The 25747-nt window shown below is 44.8% G+C and overlaps 1 protein-coding gene across 1 annotated transcript in view; it reads right to left on the reverse strand.

Moving 5' to 3' along the window:
• nsmfb (NMDA receptor synaptonuclear signaling and neuronal migration factor b) overlaps nucleotides 1-25279 on the reverse strand; it is a 75955-nt gene extending 50676 nt beyond the window's left edge. Inside the window, exons 1-4 of the mRNA XM_068011892.1 lie at nucleotides 25209-25279; nucleotides 23543-23610; nucleotides 11444-11917; nucleotides 8415-8490 (exon numbers count right to left, since the gene is read on the reverse strand). Of these exons, the coding sequence (XP_067867993.1) occupies nucleotides 8415-8490; nucleotides 11444-11917; nucleotides 23543-23610; nucleotides 25209-25279 (689 nt within the window). The remainder of the gene's footprint in view (nucleotides 1-8414; nucleotides 8491-11443; nucleotides 11918-23542; nucleotides 23611-25208) is intronic.
• Nucleotides 25280-25747: the final 468 nt, after the last annotated feature.

Here is a 25747-nt window from a genome sequence, read left to right on the forward strand (position 1 = left end):
GATTCTGAGTCAGAGATTCAGTAACACACGGAGAGACTGTTACAGTAACTCAAACCATAAACAACACACCGACTGTTACAGTAACTAACCAATTAAAACATAGAGAGAGGCTGTTACAGTAATCCAAACCATAAACAACACATAGAGACACTGTTGCAGTAAGTCAACCCATAAATCAACAAATACCTTCTGCACTCTAACCCTCTACCTCTTCCACAACCCAGACAATAATTCCCCATTTCTCAGGTGATGGTGTGAGAGAATATATTTCCATATTGCACTATTTTATAACCTACTCCTTTATTAGGAGGTTGAGGGGACATTAGAACTCAAATGATGGTGTGTTTCTCATTATTCATTCTCGGAATGTGGGCCATATTAGCAAGGCTAGCATTTATTGCCCACATTTATTGCCCTGAGAACGGGACAGTGGGCCTTCCTCTTGAACCACTGATAGAACACAGTAGCTTACTAGGCATTTCAAAGGGCAGGTAAAATTCAACCACATTAGTGTGGGATTGAAGTCACATATACACCAGACCAGGTAAGGATGGCAGGTTTCCTGCCCTAAAGGCCATTAAGACACATGAGAAATAAAGGACATGTGTTAACATATTCAGATGTAATTCCTTTGTCAGCTATGTTAGCTGATACCTTAACCTGTTTAAGAAGTATTAACATCTTAGTTAACTGGTAGACAAAGGAATTTTCGCTGAAAGCTTAATTCTCTGAGGCCATAAAACTGGTTAAAGACAAGTTCCTGTTGACTGCTTGTCACTAACATTGCATATTGTACCTCAGTAGGATTATAAATGAAAGTATCTCCTCATGGAGTCCAGCTTGAAACCAGCAGTCACTGCATCTGCTGCATTAATTATCCTGTTTATTCGTCAGGGTAAGGGTTAAGAATGCCTCTTCAGTATTTTAGTTCTTTCACTCAATTATTTCATATTCAGACTCACCTGGATTGTATGTGTTGCACTTTTAGTGATTTTAATCTCTATGTATGGAGAATGTGAGCGATTGCAAAATGGGAATCATAAGACTCCACATCAGGTAAGGTCCTGGCTGCATCTTGTACAACAGTGAGGTGGTTCAAAGGTGTCTGAATGGGCATTGTGTTCAGAAGCGGGTCCCTGATTCTGTGTGCAATGGTGTTCTTTGATAAACGAGTCTTCGATATTTTATATCTTCCCCTCACATGTTTATCCAGAGCAAGCATATTGACACATGCAGATAAACCAATGTTGACAGGAATTGTGCCATCTGCCTGCCAGATTATGATGAAAAGCCCTTATAACCCTGTGATATAGAGTCTCTGTCCCATTCGTATTGCAGAATGTTTGAAAGTGATTCTGCAATGCAGTGGACTGTTTATATCCTGAAATAAAATGGCAACCCCAAAGACAACCTTCTCTGTCTCCTTATCTTATCTCCTCTATGTCACTCCATTCACTTCCCCCTCCTTCTTCATTCCCCCTCGCTGCCTGGGTCAAACGATCCCCCTTCTTGATCTGAAAGCTACTCCTGACTCCCCATGTGCCACACCATGGGGAATTGGCTGGTGGTTATTAAAGAAAGAAAAAGGACTTGCTTTTATATAGTGCCTTTCACGACCTCAGAGCATCTCAAACTGCTTCTTAGCCAATGTAGAACTTTTGAAGTGTAGCCACTGTTGTAATTCAGGAAAGGCAACAGCCAATTGTGCACAGCAAAGTCCCACCAGATAACCAGATAATCTGTTTTTTGCTGGTGGTTGAGGGATAAATATTGGCCAGGACACTGAAAGAACTCCCCTGCTCTTCCTTGAATAGTGCCATGGGAGCTTTTCCATCCATTTTGCATAACAAGCATCAGACAACAGCCATTGATGTATATGGGCAACAGAAATCACACTGTGGAATATCAGCAGACAATGTATTAAACTGTTCACATGAAATTCCCCTGTTCTTGTATTGGCAAATTGATACCTTCTTATCACACAGCTTAATTTCACACCATAGATGTTTATAACCCTGAAAGGAATCATGACATTCACTGCTTGTCTTGGCTAAAGTCTTTGTGTCAGGTTAAGTGAGAGGAGCAGTGTGAAATGATCAACATCAGTCCAGCTGTGCAAATATTCCTGGGAGACTGAGGGAAAATAAAGGGCCATGTATAAACAGACTGAACACATTGGCTCTTGTACCATAAGTGATTGGACTGGATGCACGTGGTTCTTAAGTGAGTGAGGGGGCTGGATTTTACCAGCCCCACGATGTTGGGGGTCGTGGCGGGGGGGCCTGGAAAATGGCTCCGGTAGAGGCCCGCCACGGGCCTCGACGCCGGGAAGGCCCCTTCCCATATTGCCGATGATGGCAAGGCCTCATGGCACTCCCCCACCCCCATCGCCTGGCGGCAGCATCACAATTTGAATATGTTAATGTATTTTAAATAATGCATTAAATACTTACCTGCTCCCAATGTTGTCCTGGTTCCATATTGGTGGTGACGGCTGGCACTCCCGCGCCTTCTGATCTCCGTTCGGAGGTCCGAGACAGAACACTGGTTGGGAGGGGGGAGCAGCTACGGTTTCAGGGCGGGGGTGGGGGAGAGTGGAGTTAAGTGTTTTTGATTGGTCTAGAGGGTGGTGGGGAGGGGTAAAGTTCATAGTTTATTAACTTTGTCGGGGGGGGGAAATACGGAGCACGAGGTAAGTTTTTTTGAGCGGGAGAGGGAAAGTAGTAAGTTCGGTGGTAATTGGTGGGGGGGGCGGGTGGAGAGGGGGGGGACTACTTTATTTAATTTTTAACTATCTTTAAAAATTTGAATTATATTGAAGGGCTGGAAGCTCTTTAAAAATGGCGCCGGACGCCATTGCTGGGGACGGACCGCCTGCCACCTTCCACGTCATCGGGTGGTCCACCCCGGCCATGGAAATGAGCCGCCTAGTTTAATATCATGGAGGCTCTGCGAAGTAAATTCCACGCGTGCGCCCTGGCATCTTTGAAGCTCGATGTCGAGATCGGCGGCAAGCTGGTAGAATTCAGCCCAGGGTCTCACAAAACCAACTATCCCTTCCTCATCTGCAACAAGGTCACACAGTTAACCTGTATCATGAGCTTGCAAGGTAGTTAAGGATGAGGAAGACCATGCTGAACTGCTGAGCTCATTTAACTGTTCCTTTAATGATTCCAGAGCACTCTGGCCTCTGTGTCAGTAGGTTGTGGGTTCAGGACTTGAGCACAGATCTTGGACTTACACTTGAGTGCTGCATCGTCGCAGGTGCCGTCTTTCAGATAAGATGTTAAATCAAAGAGTTCTCCCAGTATCCGGCTCGACATTGATGCTTCATGCAAGACAGATGTTTGTTTTAATACATAGAATGCGCATATTAGAGTGTGATTTCAGCTGCTCATACACATCTAGCTTTCTCTCCATTCCTACCTCTGCCAATACCACCAAAAGTAGATTCACCCCATTCACAATTTGTAGGTGCTTGCAGCGTGCAAATTGGTGCCCTATTTCCTACGTTCTGACAGTCACTACACTTTAAAAGTACTTCATTGGCTGTAAGGCATTTTGAGGCAACCTGAGGTTGTGGAAGTTGCTATATAAGTACAATCAATATGTCGTTCCAGCTTTCATTCACTCCTTCTGCTAATGCCACCAAGATAGATGAACTAGTTATTTATCTATTGAGCTGTCTGTGAGATCTTGCTGAATGCAAATTGGCTGCCACATTTCCTACAGTGACTACACTTCTAAAGTATCGAATTATCTGTACATTGTTCTGGGATGTCCTGAGTTCTTTCACTGCTTCTTTCTTTCTTTCTATTCCTCCCTCTGCCAATACCACCAAAATTAACAGGTCCTTTATCTCACTCACTTTTTGTGGAATCAAAATTGGTTTCACATTTGTCTACAAAACTGCACTGCAAAAGTAATAGAGATATTTAACAGAAGATTAGAAACAGTTTCTGTATGAATTGAAATAAAAGATACGAGATCGATCATGCTAACAGTTGCAGACCACCTAACAGTGAAATTCAGATGAGAAGTAAGTACGGGGGAACATCTGGGCAATAGTAATCACAACAGTATAAGGTTTCAGATAAAGATTGAGATGGACACAAGTCAGACAAAAAACAAAATCATCAATTGGAAAAAGCTGATTTTAAGGGAATGAGATTGGAACTAGGGAAATTAAATGGAAAAATTTACTGATAAAGCAATAGAATGGCAGAATAGAATGATACTTAAAACAGTGATCAATCTAGAAATAGATCCCACCAAAAGCCAAGAACAAACTAGCCTGTAATGAAAAGGCTTGATAGCACAGATGTAGAGATGTTTCCACTTGTTGACCAGAATAGAATTAGGGGTCATCAATATAAGATAGTTCCTAATAAATCCAAAAGGAAATTTTGGAGAAACTTCTTTACCAAGGGAATGGTTAGAATGTGGAACTCACTATCACAAGGAGTAGTTGAGGTGAAAGGCATAGATGCATTTAAGGGGATGTTAGATAAGCACATGAGGGAGAAAGAAATAGAATATATTGATGGGGTGAGATGAAAAGGGATGAGATGAGGTGCTGTGGAGCATAAGCATCAGCATAGACTGGTTGGGCCGAATGGCCTGAATCTGCTTTGTGATGCTTTGTCATTGATGAGCCATGAAGTGATTTTGGACATCCCTGAAAGGTGCTATAGAAATGTAAGTTCTTTTCTTTCTTTTTGCCTCCACTGCCTCATACAAAAGCCCAGTCCATGTGTTTGCCATTCACTGTGTAAAACAAAACATCCTGACATTCACCCTGAACTAAATATTCACAGATCCCCCTTTCCCAATGCAATGGTCACAATGAACTCTTTTTTTCATTTGCTTCATGGGATGTGGGTGTCGCTGGCTATGCCAGCATTTGCTGTCCATCCCTAATTGCCCTTGAGAAGGTGATGGTGGCAGCCTTCTTGAACCGCTGCAGTCCATCTGATGCAGGTACACATACAGTGCTGTTAGGGAGAGAATTCCAGGATTTTGATCCAACAACAGATTTACTTTATCTTGTTTTTTAACTATCTCTATAAAGTGCTACCTTAGTCACCTCTCTTTAAGACTGATGAACCCTGGAGTTCAGTCTCTTCTCATAGCTTGGATGTTAGGGATCAACTTTCTGACTCTTTTCTGCATTATCTCCACTTGTTTGATAAGGTGTCCACCAAAACTCATTTTCACAGCCACATCTCCTTCCTCAGAAACTGTCTCCGGCGCTTATTCCACGTGGATTCCAACTGAAGTTCCATCCTTCATGTTTTGAATCCACCCAGGATTGCAGGTATCTCCGAGACATACAACGTTCCTCAGACTATATTTTATTTTTTAACTATATGACTGTTTTTCATGTAGACAGAGCTGCTCACTATTCTGCTATTAACACTCTCTCTGGACTAATGCTTTGTCTTTCACCCCAAGCATTAACACACTCTTTGCCTTTGTCCCAGGACAGCTTTGTTATTTAATCTCTCCTGCTCTCTGCCCTATCAAATACCTTTCCCTTTGTTCTCTTCCACAATCCCACCCCCTTCACTTGCTTAAAACCAAATTATTTTCTAACCTTTGCCAGTTCTGATGAAAGGTCACAGACCTGAAACGTTAACTCTGCTTCCAGAACTTTCTGTTTTTATTTCAGATTTCCAGCATCTGCAGTATTTTGCTTCTATGTTACTTGAAAGTCATCCTTGTGCCACAGTGACTGAAACAAGTATCTACAGTCTGTTGGACAGCACAGTTTAAGCCCAAATAGCGACTTCAGCAACAAGCTCGCATTCATTGGTACAAATTTGGCAATTCCTCTACGAATGGCTATCATGGAAAATTAGATCAATTGAACACTGCCATTGTACAAGTACATAGAGCGCAGTGAGAGTTAATTCCTGTATAACTAAGATGTCAGACCCCTTAAAGGCACAACTGTCATCACTAAACCCAAGACAATGTCTACAGCACTTTGAAATTTGTAATAAAGGCAGCAAGAGGATGAAAATATCTTTTTAAAGTTTAACCCATCACCTAGGTAACACAGAGGAATGAGGAATTCCAGGGCATGTGAAATACAAGTGATAATGTCAGGGTTTTGAAACCTCTCTGGATTCAAGATCAGTGTAATCACGGATCCCTTCATTACTTGATATGTTCATTGCCACGGCGGATTATCATCAACAAAGGAATTGGTTGAAAGCCTTGTTGCTACATAATGCATGGGGCACAGCTGATACATTAAATTTACATTCAGTTGTAAATTCACAAATGGAGCACTCGCTGTCTGAACCTACTGCTATTCAATATTCAGCGTGAGCTCATTAAACACCAAACTGAACTCTCAAGTGCTGGCATATCTCACACATTTAACAAAAACCACTGATAGGAATAATAGGTCAGAAGTGTTTCAGCAAAGGCTCGAATATTGGGTGACACCCAATTAGTTCCAGATTATTGGAATGCTACTTAGGGTGTCGGAAGCTCGAAGACCAGTGCTCAAGGCCCAGTAAGTACAGGCTGTTTCTGTTATTACTGAATTCAGATACAGCTTTCTTTCATGTATTGCACACACTGGATAAAGGAGAACAAATCCTCGCATGAGTAACTGTGCTGCTCGTGCATATCTCTCTATCAGCTCCTGTACATTAGCTGTAGAGACAGAACAAAAGAGAATGGTATATTCCATGTGGTACTTTGCAGCTCATGCATGTCTCAGTGTTAACTCCTGTATACATATACAGGGAATAATTAATTTTCTGCTGTCTGCATCCTAACTCGCACCATGTTCCATTCACACATCACCCCTGTGCTCACTGACCTAGATTAGCTCCTGGACCCTGTGAAATTTTAAAAGTCTGCTCTTTGTGTTCAAACTCTCCATGGCCTTGACCTTCTCTATCTCCAGCACTTCAACCCTCCGACGTATCCACACTCCTCCAATTTTGGCCTCTGTCCATCTCCCACTTCCTTCACCCCAGAATTGGTGATGCCCCATCAGCCATCTATTCCCTAAGCTCTGGAATTCCCTCTCTAAATCTTCCCACGTCTCTCTCCTCCTTTAAGACACTCCCTAAAACCAAACTCTGACCAAGGTTTTGTTAAATATCTCTGTTTTTGACTTGATCTCAATTTTTGTCAGATTACATTCCTGTGAAGTGCATTGGGGTGTTTTACTACATTAAAGGCGCTATATAAATGCAAGCTGTTGTTGGTGTTGTATGGCTTGTGTATATCTCAGTGTCAGCTTCATACATATACCTTACAGACAGGGCAAAAAGGAGTGATACTCCCCATCGGATACAGCACATTCGTACGAGTCTCAATGTCAGCTCCAATGAATATAAGAGTGGATTTCGAAAGGCAATAATTCCTTCCTATTGTGGTACTGTACAGCTTGTTTGTGTCTTGGGATCAGCTCCTGTACATGCACAGTTTAAAAAGGGGACACCTCACTCCATTCCAGTACTATAATACAACAAAAACTTGCACCAAAAAGCACCTTTAATGTAGCAAAACATCCCAAGGGGTTTCACAGCATTGTAGCTCATGTATTTGTGTTAGTGTCAACCACAGTGCATAGCAGTTAAGAGAGAATGCCTGCTACAGTACAACTGATGTGTGACTCTTATGTCTGAATTTCAAACCCAGTAACATTGTCTCCACATTGAGTCAAAAAGTCTTAGATGTGAAAGGAGGATTCGTTTGTGAGAAATTCCCAGGGCAGGGAATTTTTAGCTTGTGAGGTCTCTCTTGTGAGACGACAATGCAATCATCAAACAATGTGTTACTGAACCGAAGGAGACTTTCAACACAGTCTGAATGATTGGATCTTCCAACCAATGGTACTCAATTAAAGAAAAAATTTGCATTTATATTGCACATTTCACATGTTCGTGACATCCAGAAGCACTTCATAGCTAATTAATTACTCTTTGAAGTGTAGTCACTGTTGTTATGCAGGCAGATGTGGCAGTCAATGTGTGCACAGCAAGGTCCCATTAACAGCAGGCACATAAATGGCTTTGTGATGTTAGCTAAGGGATAAATATTGGCCAGGACACCAGGGAGAACTCACTTGCTTTCTTTGAAACAGTGCCATGAGATCTTTTATGCCAATTTAAGAGAGCAGACAGGGCCTTGATTTATCTAAAAGATTGAAAGTCCAACAGTGCAGCAATCCCAGACCAGAAAATAAATACAAATCTTGCTAGGTTATGTACAGATTAAGCTTCAATCCATTTTTTGGTAAGTCGAACAATGTCAAGTTTAAAAGCAGATGTGACTTGTTTTTCCAGCGACACTGGCAGTCCAACAATTACTGAACACGCTGTGGGTTTTTACACACGAATGCAGCAGATTGATAGAAAACAACAACAATGTGTTATCATACTCACGCCTGCATTGTGGTGGTTGCCGTCTGGAAGTTGAAGAGGTTTTCCTTTGGGAACCAAGTCCGAATTGGAACATCGTCTGAAAGAAACCACATTTCACTCAAGATTATCAAGAGAGGGATTAGGAAAGTGGTTCAGTAAAGGTTATTTTAAAATGGAGAGCAGTGAACTGCAGCCACCACTGCTGCCTGGAGACTAATCCTGGCAGTTACTGGGGCCAATGGATGTGACTAAAGAGAACAGATGAGACAAAGAAGGCAGAGGGACATTCAATAGCCAGGTCATTTGGTGAGAATGGAGGGAGATCATCTAGATCCAGATCAATGTCCTAGCATTCGTCCCCAGATCCAAATTGCCATCAGGATAAGGGAGTGGATTTTATATATAAACATAAGGAACAATGCATATACCTTGCCCCAAACTAGAGAAAATGCAAAATACAAAACCAATGCCAGAATCAGACTGGCCTCTTCCTAGCACATAGGAGGGTGAGCTACACAAGTACATACGATGAAAGCTCATAGGCCACATATAAAGTATAAATCGCTGTTCCCATTAATTTACATATATCCCAAGCTTCTGATACCAACAGAACTTGGTTTATCCATCAATATCCATCAATGAGGCAGCAGCACCAAAACTCCGGGCCTGTCTGATTCAAACCAGCCACAGCTGCCCGAGTTTTGAGGGCTGGATTACCAGGGCTCGGGAGCTGCACATGACCCCAGGGCCTTAGATTGGACATCCCTACACTGGGAGACCTGTGCCCAGATCCTAAGAACCTGTTGCCAGAATTTCATACACTCGATTCCGAATAGATATGTTTCCATATTCCAGCAGTCCTGTCTTCAAAATCTCATAGGCCAGTCTCTAGATTGTAGGACACCTGGCCACAATCCGACCACACCTCTTACCAGACTGCTCAGCGTGGTTTCCAGTTGCAATTCTCTTCCTCTATCACGATGAATAGGCAGGTTGAACAACAGTGTTACACAGTCCACTTCTCATGTGTTCCCAGAGGAGGGAACAGACAGAAAATGGCAATTGAGTATATTTATATTGTGGTTAATTGTAGATTCTATTCGCAACTACCCAAGGTTGAAGGATACCAGGTCACAGCTACATTCCCATTGTCCATTCAGATCATTTAGCATTTTAGATATAATCATCCTATTGTAGTTATACAGGGATATTGTAACCCAGTAACCCAGAGTATGTTACTATATAGTATGTGCTGACTGTAGTTTCCTAGCAACCAACTGAAAATTATTTCTCAATAAGATTGCAGTCATAGTGTCAGAATAGTAATGCAATTGTTTTTGAACTTGATTCAGGAGGGGTGGATTTATGACTGTTGCCCTGCAAACATCTAGAGCCTAGACTTACCTCCAGGGTGGGTTTGCAAACAGAGGGGTGTCCAGGGTAAGGCTTCACCTACTCTGCCCCCAATCCGCCTTCCTGGGTTGTGGCTTGTCAAATATACGAGGCGGAGGGGGTGGGGTGGATAGGTCCAGACAGGACTCCTGCCGCACTGAGGGAGCCCACCATGGCAGCCGAGGGAAATGATATGGTGCCAGTTACTCATTGCAATGCGGTGAAGAAGAACCAGAATGTCTCAAAGGAGGAGAGAATGCCCCGAAGAATTGTTTCCAAAATCTTTTTTTCCCCAATTTATTTTGTTAGGTCGCACGACAGCAAGCATCAACTGACCACCAATTGGTGCTTAGGAATTTCTCCATGGTCCGAGTGCCGTTTTGCGCCCCCCCCCCCTCCAGAGAGATGTTGGCCAATTTTCATTTGGGGCCTGGGTTAGCCATTTACAGCTCCCACCACCAAAATGGCAGCCAACTGGACGTCGGTGGGAACAGGACAGTAAGCACTCAGCTGCCAATTTCAACACGCTACTTCTCGGTTCCCATCTTGATGGGGGTGGGGAGCAGGAGTGGGATAAGAATCAGCTCCACTATCTCCCATACCCCTCCCTCAATTACTGAAACAAAAGCAAAATACTGCAGATGCTGGAAATCTGAAATAAAAACAGGAAATGTTGGAAATACTCAGCAGGTCTGGCAGCATCTGTGGAGAGAGAAGCAGAGTTAATGCTTCAGGTCAGTGACCCTTCTTCAGAATCTTTCTGTTGATGGGGTAGGATGAAAAAAGGTGGGAACCTTTCTGAAGAAGGGTCACTGATCTGAAACATTAACTCTGCTTCTCTCTCCACAGATGCTGCCAGACCTGCTGAGTATTTCCAGCATTTCTCATTTTTATTCCCCTCAGTTACTGTCTGTCCAATATTTTCTTGGATTTGCCAACATTAGCTGCCCTACTGTGTCTTCAGACAGTTCTTCCCACATATTCACCAACCTATCTCTTTGTTCACCTCCTTCCTTCTAAGCTAATAAAATTCAGCATCTTAAAGTGTCTGACTTTCCACCTATGATAGAGTACAAAACTAGAAACTATAAATAGTCACTATCAAATCCAATAAAGAGTTCCAGAGAAACACCTTTACTCAAAGTGGTAAGAATGTGGAATTTGCTACCACACAATAACATGGATGCATTTAAGGGGAAGCTAGATAAGCATATGAGGGAGAAAGGAATAGCAGGATATGTTGATGGGGTCGGATGAAAAAGGTGGGAAGAGGCCCATGTGGAGTGCAAACCTGGTGGGCCCAATGGCCTTTTTCTGTGCTGCAAATTCTATGCAATTCTGTGGAAGACAAGTTCTCTCTATCTCTGTCCTGTTCAGTCTCTCTCTCTCTGGGGTAGAAATTGGTTTATGTTTTTCCAATTTTACAAGCGCCGCATGTACCAATTTCTGGGCACAAGATCTCGCATCTGATCTATGCAGGCAACATGGCTGCCAACATACTGATCCTTGCTGTTTTTAGGGGTCCTTGGCAGCCACCTGGAATCAGCATAAGACCAAGTTAAATAATGCAAAGAAGGGTCTTTCTCCAAAATTCATGATAAGTGACTCGTATTTCAGTTAGTTTTTCCAGTTCAACAGCGGCCTAACCAGCAACTCACCAGATACTCTGTCTACGCTGTACATCCGCTCCAGCTTCTTGCGATGGCGAGCTGCCTCGCGGGACTGCACGTGGTCCACATCGAGGGAGTGCTGGGAAGAGACGGGGGCTTTTGCACAGCTGGGGCATTCCTTGGAGCTCTGCCTGCTGCCCGCCCAGCTCCTGCAGCGTCCACCTACGCTGTGCGAGCTGCCAGAGCCGTGTGGCACCGGCTGTCCCGCCTTCCCGGGCCGCACGCCCTTGGCCGGCGTCACCGCCGCACCCTCGTTCTCCCTCTCCGACAGCAGCTGGCTCTCGCCGGAGATGGTGTACACTCGAGGCTTCTGGCCCTCAGCTGCCTTCTCCGCCCCTTCCTCCGAGAAGCTCCGATCAAACCTTCCCTGCGAGATCATGGACAGCCGCCTCTTGTTCTGCGTGGCGTGCTGAACCTGGGAGGAGTCCTCTGGGTCCATCGATGTCTCCACCATCAGATGATCTGAAAGGGAAGGAGAGGGGCAGTTTATACTTCTCGCTGACAGCACTTCTCTTATTCAAATTCTCCCCTACTATCCTCTGGCCTAAATTTCCCTAAATTACCTCAGTTGGTGGCACAATCACGGCTCAGTCAGGCGTTTGTGAGTTCAAGCCCCACTTCAGAAACTTGAGCTAGGCTGACACTCTACTGCAGTACCAAGGGAGTGCAGCTCTGTTGGAGGTGCTGTCTTTCAGATGAGATGTTAAACTGAGGCCTTGTTCTCCCTGGTGTCCTGGCTAATATTTATCCCATAAACTACAGCAGTAAAACAGATTTATCTCATTGCTGCTTGAGGGAGCATGCTGTGCGCAAATTGGCTGCTGCACCTCCTTTAACAGCGACTTCAAAAAAGTACACCATGGACTGTCCTGTTCATCACTGTTCACTGATCCCCAGTGGGTGGCACGTGTCTGGATACTGGCAGAGGCCAGGAACAGACTTGGGCCGCGATGCCGCCCATGATTGCACAGCCCGGCGATGCCTGGTGTCCAGATTCCCACACAAGGAGTGGCCACTTCAGCAATGGGGGCACCTGCCACCCCTGAGTGGATGCCCCAGCCAGAGCCAGTGACTAGTGGGGAGGAGGGGATTTTGTTTGCTGTTATTTGAAGTAGTTAATGTTACCAGTGCACAGCACAACATGAACCACATAGAGAAGCTCCTCTCTGAATCCCAGTCCCTTTTGGGGCCAGTACGTGTTTTTAGATGTGTACATGCTGCTTGTATCAGTGATCTTGTAAATTAAGGATCTGTTGGGAAGCTGGTTGTCGTCATCTGGAGTTTATACAACACCCATCAACACATCTCTGGTCCAAGAAGTTCTGCACATCAATGATTTCAACAGAAGGGATTATAAAATAAATTTAGAGCTCGGTCTGAATCTGATAGTCGCTATTCCAGTTTGATCTAATTTTTTTCTTTGTGTTTTTTTCACAATAACAAATCCCAATTCCTAGAGGATGGAATGAAGCTGAGAGATTTCTTGTGCTTCCGCCCCTCGGCTGCTCAGGGCAGTGCTCCCAGCTGGGTGGAAGGCTCATGTCACATGAAATATAATGCCAGCACTCACACAACGCACAATACTGTCACACCGTCACTCACACAGGGCCAGCAGTTCCCATATCTAATGGCAGCAATAGATCCTCAGTTATTTTCACGTTATGTAACACACAGCAAGAGCACATCTTTCCTTTCCTGGAGTCAGTGAGGGAAATCAGAAACTGCTTCAACACATACACACATAATCTCACCTGTTCAGTGTACATTGCTGATAACATCTACCAGCTCAGAATATAATCCTGACTACTTGTAGCTATTCAGTGTACATCTGATACCATTTACCTGCTCAGTCTATAATCCTAATAAACTGGATCTGTTCATTACATAAACCCGACGATTTGCTCATCAAATACTCCTGTTAACCTGCACCAATACATCTGGTCAGTGTGCATTGCTGATATGCTGTTCAGTGTATAATCTAATAGTCTATGTGTTCTCAGTATATCTCTGATGGCCAGGACACTGAGGAGAACTCTCCCACTCCCCTCGAATATAGTGCAATGGGATCTTTTACATCCATTTGAGAGGGCAGTCAAGGCCTTGGTTGAACATCTCATCCACAAGACAGCACCACCCACAGTGCAGCACTCCCTCAGTACTACATTACAGTGTCAGTCTAGATTCTGTGCTCATGTCTCTGAAGTCAGACTTGAACACATGACCTCCTGACTGAGAATCACAAGTGCTACAAGCTAAGCCACTTGGACAACTTACTGGACAACGACTGACATCTGTGGATTTGTATCCCAGCATGACTCAGTAACATGAGGAGAGGAGGGGATAAGACAGGGGAAACAAGTAGAGAAGCACAACTACCTAAAATACCAAATATCTGTACACTGGAAATGCTTCTAAAAATCCTTTGTTAATAATTAGACCTATTTTAATTATCCAGCTGCACCTCTGCCCCCACACTATTTCTGTCACAAGTCAGTGGCTCCAGCCTCCACTGATTCCCTGTGTCAGTATGAACACTATTAAAACCTGGAAACGCAACTCTGCCAGGTTTCACTATTCACACACTCTGGCAAGCAGCTGAATCATTGGAAGCTTCGAGGGCAAACACTCAATTGAGGTCACAGGTCATTCTGCAGGAGAAAATACTTCGACGCATTTCACAGCAAGAATCTATCATTAACCCTTTCTCCGCTAGGCCCTCCTTGCTGTTGGTGGCCCCGAGTCCTGGTTTTCGTTAGGTTTGCATTGGATGTTAGTTTTGTCCATTAACTAACGAGAATTATTTCACTTTCATGAAAGTGTTGTGAGTGAAATAAAAGCAGCTCAGGAAGAGTCATTAACTTAGAGGCAAGTGCAACTTTTGGTGAGGTTTGATTGACAGATCAAGGTGCTGAGTGATTGCATTCTTCCAGGCGATGAACAAAAATATACACATGTAGAGATGCACAGCAATGAAGCACAGGCTCATACATATAAACACACCCACACACAAACACACATACAAACAAAAACAAACATACACACACACACACACATAAACACACACAAATATGCACAACTACGCACACATAAACACATGCAAGCACACACAAACAGACATTCACACACAAATACACAAACACACATAAAAACACACACATACAAACACGCACACGCAAATACACACAACTAAACAAACACACATATATGAACAAACAAACATACAAATATGCACTGGTTGGAGTTGTACCTGGCACAAAGGAAGATGCTTGTGGTTGTTGAAGGTCAATCATCTCAGTCTCAGGCCATCACTGCATGAGTTCCTCAGGGCAGTGTCCTAGGCACAGCCATCTTCACCTACTTCATCAATGACCTTCCCTCCATCATAAGGTCATAAGTGGGGATGTTTGCTGATGATTGTACAATGTTCAGCACCATTCGTGACTACTCAGACACTGAAGCAGTCCAAGTCTAGATGCAGAAAGACCTGGACAACATTCAGGCTTGGGCTGATAACAGGCAAGTTATATTCGCACCACACAAGTGCCAGGCAATAACCATCTCCAATTAGAGAGAATCCAACCATCTCCCCATGACATTCAATGGCATTACCATTACTGAATCCCCCACTATCAACATCTGGGGTTTACCATTAACCAGAAACTGAACTGGACCAGCCATATAAATACTGTGGCTACAAGAACAGATCAGAGGCTAGGAATTCTGCAGTGAGTAACTCACCTTCTGACTCCCCAAAGCCTGTCCACCATCTACAAGGCACAAGTCAGGAGTGTGATGGAATACTCTCCACTTGCTTGGATGGGTGCAGCTCCAACAACACTCATGAAGGTCAACACCATCCAGGACAAAACAGCCCGCTTGATTGGCACCCCATCCATCACCTTAAACATTCACTCCCTTCACCACTGATGCACAGTGGCAGCAGTGTGTACCATCTACAAGATGCACTGCAGCAATTCACCAAGGCTCCTCCGACAGCACCTTCGAAACCCACGACCTCTAACACCTAGAAGGACAAGGGCAGCAGATGCACGGGAACACCATCTCCTGCAAGTTCCCCTCCAAGCCACACACCATCCTGACTTGGAACTATATCACCGTTCCTTCGCTGTTGCTGGGTCAAAATCCTGGAACTCCCTTCCTGACAGCACTCTGGGTGTACCTACCTCACATGGACTGCAGCGGTTCAAGAAGGAAGCTCACCACCACCTTCTCAAGGGAAATTAGGAATGGGCAATAAATGCTGGCCTAGCCAGCAATGCCTACATTCCGTGAAAGAATAAAAAAAGTACATCCATATGCTACATATCTGTACACCCGTATGAAAATACTTGCAAAGACTCTCCATATAAAAGTGTATTTAAACTGAAGCATATGTATACAAATGCAATGTATACACAAGCACATATACAAATTTATAGATACAAACCCATACACAAACTCACATACTGATAGTTAACCACAAATACATTTTGACAGATGCATGCCCACAACGTGCTAAATCACTCCCACAGATAGGTACGAACACAGGGAGATATACAGCAATGTAACCACACAAACATAGACAGACACTCACAGGCACAAGTGGCTGAAGCTTGTTTCTGACTTAGATTGAATCAGAACACACGGGCTGAGTGACTGCAGATACTAGGCTGTGCGCCAACTCACTCCAGGTTAACAGCAGCAATTAGTTGTCTCATTGTAATTACACTTGAGTGCTGGCTGTAAAAAATCTGCTGGAATTCTGTCGCATTCAGCATTGGATGTTTAAAATGATTCTTTGCTTACAGCATCTATAAAATCGTGTATTAATCTGTCTGCTCCCTCTGACCCCTCCCTCCAGCTGCAGCACAATACACCCCAGAGATAGTGAAACAGAGCAAGCGGCTGAGCTACAGGATAATTCACCAGCATAAATACATCACCCTCCATTGCAATATTCCCTTTTCGATACACACAGTGTGCAGCAACAAATCACTGGGCTAGAGATGAGCAGCGCCAGTGGCCAAAATGCTCCAGCTCAGACCAAAACACTTTTGAGCATGTAAAAAGTGCTTGTGAGTCAATGCAGTGCAGGGTTCTGCATAGTTATAGAAAGAGGGTTCGACCAAGAGGACTCAAGGAAGTAGGAGAGACACAAAACACAAAATTCTCTGAAGATGCATTAATGGATCAGTTCCATGTCAGCCTCAAAAAACATGGAGCACCAGCTCAACCTGAAGCAATTAAGGAGCAGGATAGGTAGATTCAGAGAAACAAATGTTTAAGAAAAATAACAACAACTGATGACCACCCACCACCGTCCCTCAGCTGATGAATCATTGTGCCTCCATGTTGAGCTCCAGTTGGAGAAGCACTGAGCGTCGCAAAGGCATGGAATGTACTTTGGGCGGGGAACTTCAATGTTCATCCCCAAAAGTGGCTCAACACCACCACTACTAACCGAGCTGGCCAAGGACTTGGCTGTCAGACTGGGCCTGTGGCAAGTGGTGAGGGAACCATCAGGAAGAAAACGCCTACTTGACCTCATCCTCACCAATCTACCTGTCGCAGATGCATCTGTCCCTGACAGTATTGGTAGGAGGGACCACCACTCAGTACGTGTGGAGACAAAGTCCCTTATTCACACTGAGGACACACAATCTCACACTTGGAAGGAAACAGTAGCATAGTGGTTATGTTACTGCACTAATAATCCAGATGCTGAGTGACATGGGTTCAAATTCCACAATGGAAGCTGTAGAACTTGTTGTTGAATGGCTCTGCCACTGTGTTAAATGTGACAGACTCAGAACAGGTCCAGCAGCTCAAAACTGGGCATCCATGAGGTACTGTAGGCCATCAGCAGCAGCAGAATTGTACTCAATCATAATCTGTAACCTCATGGCCTGGCATAGCCCTCACTCTATCATTAACATTAAGCCAGCCAGTGGACCAGGCCTGGCTCAATGAGGAACATAGGAGAGCATGCCAGGAGCAGCACCAGGCATACCTAAAAATGAAGTGCCAACCTAGTGAAGCCACAATACTATATGCATGCGAAACAGCAGAAGCAGCATGCAACAGACATAGGTAAGCAATTGTACAACCAACAGGTCAGAGCAAAGCTTTGCAGTCCTGCCACATCCAGTTGTGAATGGTGGTGGACAATTCAATAAATAACAAGAGGAGGAGGCTCCATGAACATCCCAGGGGTCGGCTAAACGAGCGAAAGCAGTTACAAAGGATCGGGATAATCAGGGCATCAGGCTAGATCCCATGGCCCGCTGAGGTTTTGTATGCTGCCCGCCAATCTACCAATCAAAAGCACACATGGTTTGCCTGGGCACGGACCTCCATGGACTCCGAGCGGGCAGGGAGGTGGAACTCGCTGGGAAGACTGGTGCTGTCAATCAAGTGCTCCCTGCCCATGTTCGACCTGCAGAATCAGCCATGGAGAGTGTTGGTGTGTGATTAGAATAGATAGGAGAGCGCGCTTGGAAAGCAATGATACAACTGGAAAGGGAAGACTTCTTTGAGCCAGAGCAAGCTGGGTTTTTTTTAAGCAGACAGCCCACGTTCTCAGCTCTCCAAAGATTCTGGTTTCTCTCAGAGTGTGGGGCCAGCGCTGAGCAGCAATGTGCTTGCACAGTCCTGGTGCATGGTGGGCGAAGGGAGAGAGAGGGAGGAGAGACAAAGTGGGGGGGCGGGGCAAGAGGGAGAGAGAGAGAGGGGGACATAGGGAGATAAAGAGGGGGATGCAAGGGGGGTGAAGAGAGGGGAGAAAGAGGGGGTGCACAGGAGGGGAGAAAGTGAGGGGGGGAGAGGGGGGGATATGGGGGGAGAGAGGAAGAGAGAGAGAGGGGGAGAGAGGAACACAGAGACCAGAGAGAGAGAGTGGCAAGAGAGATGAACACGGAGAGGGGAGAGGGGGAAGAGTGTCACAGGGAGGAGAGAGAGAGAGGGAGAGAGAGAGGGGGAACACAGAGGGGGAGAGTGGGGAGAGAGATGGACACAGAGAAGGGAGAGGGATGACACACAAAGGGGAGAGGGATGGACACAAAGAGGGGAGAGGGATGGACACAGAGAAGAGAGAGGGATGACACACAAAGGGGAGAGGGATGGACACAAAGAGGGGAGAGGGATGGACACAGAGAAGAGAGATGGATGAACACAGAGAGGGAGAGAGAGGGAGAGAGAGAGGGGATACAAAGAGATCAAGATCACTCCTGACAGATAGTCATCTATCTGAATTCTCCACATCTCTACATCAAGTGTGCGTGCAGACATTGACTACTTGTGCAAGCAAAAACAATGCCAGGTGTCTCACTAAATTGGGAGAAATGTGTTTTAAATTGGGCTGTGTTTTGATGGCATTAGGTTGGCTATACACTTTATATACACATTTCCGTTGCTGAGTCAATAATTTTGTCAAATGTTTCTGATGCAACATGTCAGTGCCGATCCCTGGAACATCCCCATCCTCAATGATGAAGCCCAGGCTGAAGCGTTTGCAACCATATTCAGCCAGAAGTGCCAAGTGGATGATCCATCTCAGTCTCTTTCTGAGGTCCCCAGCATCACTGATGCCAGTCTTCAGCCAATTCAATTCACTCCACATATCAAGAAACTGCTAAGCACAATGGATACTGCACAAGCTATGGACCCTGAAGACATCCCAACAGCCGTACTATGGACTTGTGCTTCAGAACTAGCTGCTCCCCTAGCCAGGCTATTCCAATACAGCTACAACACTGGAATCTACCTGACAATGTGGAAAATTGTTCAGGTATGTCCTGTCCACAAAAAGCAGGACAAATCCAAACCGGTCAATTACTGCCCCATCAGTCTACTCTCAATCATCAGCAAAATGATGGAAGGTATCATTGACTGTGCCATCAAGTGGCACTTACTCTCCAATAACCTGCTCACCGATCTTCAGTTTGGGTTTCACCAGGAGCACTCAGCTCCAAACCTGTTTACAGCCTTGGTCCAAACATGGACAAAAGAGCTGAATTCCAGAGGTGAGGTGAGAGTGACTGCCCTTGACATCAAGGCAGCATTTGACTGAGCGTGGCATCAAGGAGCAAAATTGAAGTCAATGGGAATCAGAGAGAAAACTTTCCACTGGTTGTAGTCATTTCTAGCACAAATGATGATTGTGGTTGTTGAAGACCAATCATCTAAGCTGCAGGACATTGCTGCAGGAGTTCCTCAGGGCAGTGTTCTAGGACCAACCATCTTCAGCTGCTTCATTAATCACCTGCCTTCCATCACAAGACCAGAAGTGGGGATGTTCGCTGATGATTGCACAGTATTCAGTTCCATTCGCAATTCCTCAGACACTGAAGCACTCCTTGTCTGCATGTAGCAAGACCTGGACAACATTCAGGCTCGGGCTGATATGTGGCAAATAACATTTGTGCCACACAAGTGCCAGACAATGACCATCTCCAATAAGAAAGAATCTAAGCACTCACCTTGACACCATCAACATCCTGGGGGTTACCATTGACCAGAAACTGAACTGGACCAGCCACATAAATATTGTAGCTACAAAAGCAGGTCAGCAGTAAGTAACTCACTTCCTGACTCCCCAAAGTCTTTCCACCATTTACAAGGCACAAGTCAGGAGTGTGATGGCATACGCTTCACTTGCCTATCACGACTGGAGCGGCTCAAGGAGGTGCCTCACCATAACCTTGTCAAGGGCAATTAGGGATGGACAATAAATGCTGGCCTTGCCAGTGATGCTCACACCCTCTAAATGAATAAAACAAAAATTACTGACACACAATCCCACACCTCTGAAACTGCAGTGCGCTGAATCAGTGGAATTTAGTTGCCGCTGGGGGAGGGGAGATATGGCAAGAGATGCAGTCTTCTGTGAAACCAGCAAATCAGCTGATTCTGCAGTTTGGGAACATTGTGCTTTTCCCAGTGGCACTGATTAATGTCAGGACATTCTGATTAAAACTGGGACAGTGGGCAAGTATGCACATATACCTATCACTGGCTCGACTCTCAGGAGAAATTCTGTTCTCTTTTGGTTTTATATGCAAAAAAAATGTAGCGAGATGCATGGGTATGACCCTCTTGATTTTTCCTGCAACCATTTTTGGATCAGGCACCCAGCTCAGGGGAAGAGGTGGCATTTAGGGTACGAGAGGTCAGCACAGCTCTCTCTCTCTCTTTCATTCTTCTTATTTCACTGTCTTTATTGCTCTCACTTCGTCTTTCTCTCAATATCTCTTTCTATTTCTATCTCTCTTTTTATCTCTCTCTCACTCTCTATTTCTCTCGCTTTCTTCTTGTTTCTTTTACACTCTCTCTTTCTCTCTCTCTGCTGTTCCTATTTCTTCATGACACACGCTCAGACACTGAGACCACTTCTTATTAAGCTAAGTGCTTGACAGGAGGGTAACAGATTATACTTAAGGACACTCACTGGATCTCTCATGATGGCTAAGCTCATTATAAATGTCCAGGATTTATTTGTCACTTATATCCTGCCAAATAATTTGCCCCTGTTGCAGCTCTTGAGGAAACAGTGAATTTGACATAACCATCGAAAGCTAGGCTCAACACAAATGGGTTTTTTAGAGAGGAGTGAAAAACGACCAGCTCCCCAGTCTTTCTTCCTGGTGTATGACCAGCCACTATGACTTTCCCAAAAGCCCCTCGATTCAGACTGGTGTCAGCCTTAGCACTCTCAACTGAGTCAGAAGGCTGTGGGTTCGAGTCCCACTCGAACAACTCCAGCACAAAATCTCGCAGTAGTGAGAGGGACTGTGGCACTGTCAAAGATGCTGCCTTTTGGATAAGACGTTAAGGGTCATACAATATACAAACTGTGTGGTTTTATTTTAATAAAAAAAAAGTCAGGTGCCCTCTCAGGTGGATGTAAAAGATCCCATGATACAATTGCGAAGAAGAGTAGGGGAGTTCTCCTGATGTCCTGACCAATATTTATCCCTCAACCAACGTCAATTAAAAACAAATTATCCAGTCACTATCACGTTGCCGCTGGCAGGACCTGTATGCAAATTGGCTGCAATGTTACAACATTAATTACACATTACAACAATTTCTAGATTATAACTGCGACTAAACTTCAAAAGTACTTCATTGACTAAAGCACTTTGGGACATCCTGAAGTCATATAAATGCAACTCTTTCCTTATTTCTTTCTCTTGTCAACACTATGCAAGTATAGAATGGCCTGAGAATGAGTAAATTGCTCTCCTGTGTGAAATAGAAGCTCTGTCTGTCTGTTTCTCACTACTTCTCCTTTGTGCACTATTCGCCCACTTCCACACTTCCACACTGGCTGGCCCGGGCGAAATAATGAACAGACCCAATTGCTGTGCACAGTGCATATGTGCAGACTGGTTCTGTGCCTACGGACCTAGCTCCCTGAACCGGACCAGATGTGGAGCCACATTTCCATGGGCCTTTGCTGCTGTTGGGATTATGAGTGCCAATCGGATACACACTTAATATAAAAAACACCTAAAGAAATGCAGACTAGTGTAGTGGATTCCAGAACTCAGAGGCTCCATCACCATCACTATCATATGCTCAGAGAACCTTTCAGACATGCAGTGCCACTCAGTCTTTCTCACACACACAGAACCTTTCACAGAAATACAATCCCACGCAGTAGCTCTCTCTCTCACACAAATACACACATAAATAATCTCGCAGATTTATAATTCCATTCAGTCTCTCTCTCATGCACATGCACATAGAGTCTCACAGACATACAATCCCACTCAGAAGGGAGAGGAGAATTTTTTTCAAACTGTGAGTTTTGGGATCTGGAACACTAACTGAAAAGGTGGTGGAAGCTGATTTCGTAAATAATTTTAAAGGGACTTGGGCAGGTACTTGAAGATGACGAACTTAGAGTTATGGACATAAAGTGGTCATGTGAGACTAAGCACGACCGCTCTTTCAAGGAATCAGCACAGGCACAATGGGTCAAATGGCCTCCTTCTGTGCTGTAAATTTCTATGATTCTATGATCTCCCGCTCTCTCTCACACATACACAATCCCACAGATTTACAATTCCACTCAGTCTTGAACAGCAGAGAGATTTAGGGGTCCACGTACAGGAAGCACTAAAAGCTAGTGGACAGGTACAAAAGATGATAGAATGTTAGCTCTTATCTCAAGGGGATTGGAATACAAAGGGGTCGAAGTTATGCTGCAGTTATATAAAGCTCCAGTTACACTAGATCTGGAGTACTGTGCTCAGTACTGGGCACCACACCACAGGAAGGATAGACTGATCCTGGAGTGGGTGCAGCCCAGATTCACCAGAACGACACCGGGGTTAAAATGGTTAAATTACGAGGAAAGGTTGCATAGACTAGGTTTATATTTCCTTGAGTACAGAAGATTAATGGGTGATATAATTGAGATGTTTAAGAAGACTAAAGGAGATTATAGGGCAGAGAGAGAGAAACCAGTTCTCATGTGTAAGAGTCCAGAACAAGGGGGCACAATCTTAAAATTAGAGCTAGACTGTTCTGGGGTGATGTCAGGAAGGACTTGTTCACACAAAAGCTGGTGGAAATCTGGAAGTCTGGCCCTCAAAATGCTGTTGAGGCTGGGGATCAATTCACATTTTTAAACTGAGACACATAAATTTTTGTTTGGTAAGGGTATTAAGGGGTGTGGAAGAAAGGTGGATAAACAGAGTTAAGACACAGATCAGCCACTGCATCGAATAGCAGAAAGATTCGCGAGGCTGAATGGGCTACTTCTGTTCCTATGTCTCTCTCTCTCATACACAAGAACATGCGCACACTCAGAATCTCACGGAGATACAATTCCATTCAAAAGTGTCCGTGAGACCTGTACATGGCAGGAACACAATGGGATCAGCAGCAGCCTGATCATTAGAACCAGGGAACTTCCCGAGAGAGAGAGATAGAGAAGATCAGCACCTTCACGACAAACAGAAGATATCACCAGCTTGTCTTCTAAGCGACTCTTACACCTATGAAAGCAAGGCAACCCAGGGGCAAGGGGAATGGGGGGAGTGACTCCTTACACACAGTAAATGAGAGATGGTCCCTTACCTGGCATCTTGGTGCTGCTGGTACTAGCCTCGGTCTGCAACAGATACTCTCCAAAAGCTCGTGCTGCTCTTCACATTCGAATCCACAACATGACAACAGGGCAGCAGGGCAGGGAGACAAAGAGAAAAATGTGAGAGGGATGCAAACCGAACAAAACTGCACAAAAGGGTTGGGAATGATAAATTGACACTAAAATATGAGCAGGTTCACCTCGCCTTGCAGCTGCAAGGGGGCAATTGAATGAACAGTTCAGAAACAATCGATCAGTTCCAGTACAAGCAGCATTGTAAATATGACTCAATCAAATTCAATAACCCATTACTGAGCAGGCAGTAAAGCACATTCAATACATTTCCAACTGCTGCATCTTTAAGTCATATACCCTATAATCTCGTTCAATCTCCTTAAACACCTCAATTATATCATCCCTTAATGTTCCATAGTCAAGGAAATATAACCCTAGTCGATGCAACCTTTCCTCATAAAATTCCCCACGAATCAATCCAGAAAATGATGGGTGTAGTTCTCCTCAATTGCTGAGTAGGGTAAACCTCTAACTTAGTGTGATGTGTGACAGAGACAAGACAAAAGAACATAGAGAGACAAGAAAAGGAAAAGAAAAGCCAACACAGAGAGGCAACAGAAGCAAGAGCAAAATTGTGGAGAAAGACAACAGGAAGAAACCAGAGAAAGATAACGAAAAAGCAGACAGCTAGAAATAACTGCGACATTAGTGGGCAAATGTTTAGCACATTGTAGAGCACTCCTCTCTGCTATTCTAGCCGGTTTAAATAGACTAACACCCCATGATGGGCTGAATGGTCTTCTGTGCCATAAATTACTCTATGACTATGTCTACTCGCGGGCTAATGGTGCAAATTCTATAGAGTAGAGAGAGGAGTCAGAATCGTGTCAATGAATTGTAGCAATAGAACAGAGAAACAGATGAGAGACTGGGTGGGCACAGCAGAGCAGAGAAAAAGATAAAAGGATTTATAGAGGAAGAGATAAAAAGAAAGGCCAGAGACAACAGAAAAACTGCACAAAGGGACAATACAAAGCAAGTAAATAACAGACAGCAAAGGATAGTAAAGAGAAGCCCAAATATATATCAGGAGTCATTCTGAATATAGATAATACACACTGAAAACTGAGGAAACGATACAAAAGGGAGAAAGATGGGCATTAGGAGGAGAGACACAGAGAAAACCCGAATGCAATTACAAAGACTGGAAGACCAAAGTGGAAACCAGTCTGGAGCTTGGTTGAGCCCCTGAGAGAAAAATCAGCCTCACATCTTTACACTGAGCCGCACAATAAACTAATGATCAGTCGCCCTGTGTAAGATCTGAAGCACCGCTTCCCAGGGCAAGGGGCCCTGACACCAAGTGTATTGGGATTCTTTTCCTTCTTAACAGGACCGAGCAAACTTTCGTCACATTAACTTTCGCAAGTAAGGGAGATCAATCGCATTAACAGACCCCAGCAACAAATCAGACAGGGAACTTAGAAACAAGATGCAACTTGGCAATTCCATGCAGCACAATAGGTTGCAACAATGCACATTTATAGATACACATATAATAATGCAGACGGGGTGTGAGACTGCTGGGTGGTATTAAGGTGGCACTGGCTGTGCCCAGTTCCGGACCCAGGTGCCACTTACCTAACCTTGGATTCAGCCGAGGAGATGGCATTGTTCCGCGGGTTTTTGCGTTTCGAAACAGCGCTTCCCATTCTGGATCGAGAGCTGGAGAATGGGAGGCATCGCAGTCACAGGGCGGCCGGGGAGAACCCCTCGCCCATGCCAGGCAGTGCCAGTCTCCGAGAGCTGTGTGCCGGCTGCAGCTCCCAGCCGCCTCCCATGCTCTCCTCCGCTGCTGCCCTACTCTGCGGCTCCCGCTCCGCCTCGATCCGCTGCTGTCACCTGGCCCGGGAGCGCAGCACTGCCGGGAGAGAGTGAGCAGCGAAAGCCGCCCCAATATGGACAGGGGAGGAGTGAGCCGCGCTGACGCACTGAGAGAGAGAGTACCTCCAGGGGAGGAGACAGCAGCAGAGGGGGCAGACAGAGAGAGAGGGCAAATAGAGAGAAAGAGGGAAGGGGCAGATAGAGAGAGGGGAAAATAGAGAGAAAGAGAGAGGGCAAATAGAGGGAAAATAGAGAGGAAGAGAGTAGGGGCAGATAGAAATGGGCAGATAGAAAAA

This window comes from Heterodontus francisci, chromosome 32 (assembly GCF_036365525.1).
Source record: "Heterodontus francisci isolate sHetFra1 chromosome 32, sHetFra1.hap1, whole genome shotgun sequence".
In the NCBI taxonomy this organism is placed as follows: domain Eukaryota; kingdom Metazoa; phylum Chordata; class Chondrichthyes; order Heterodontiformes; family Heterodontidae; genus Heterodontus; species Heterodontus francisci.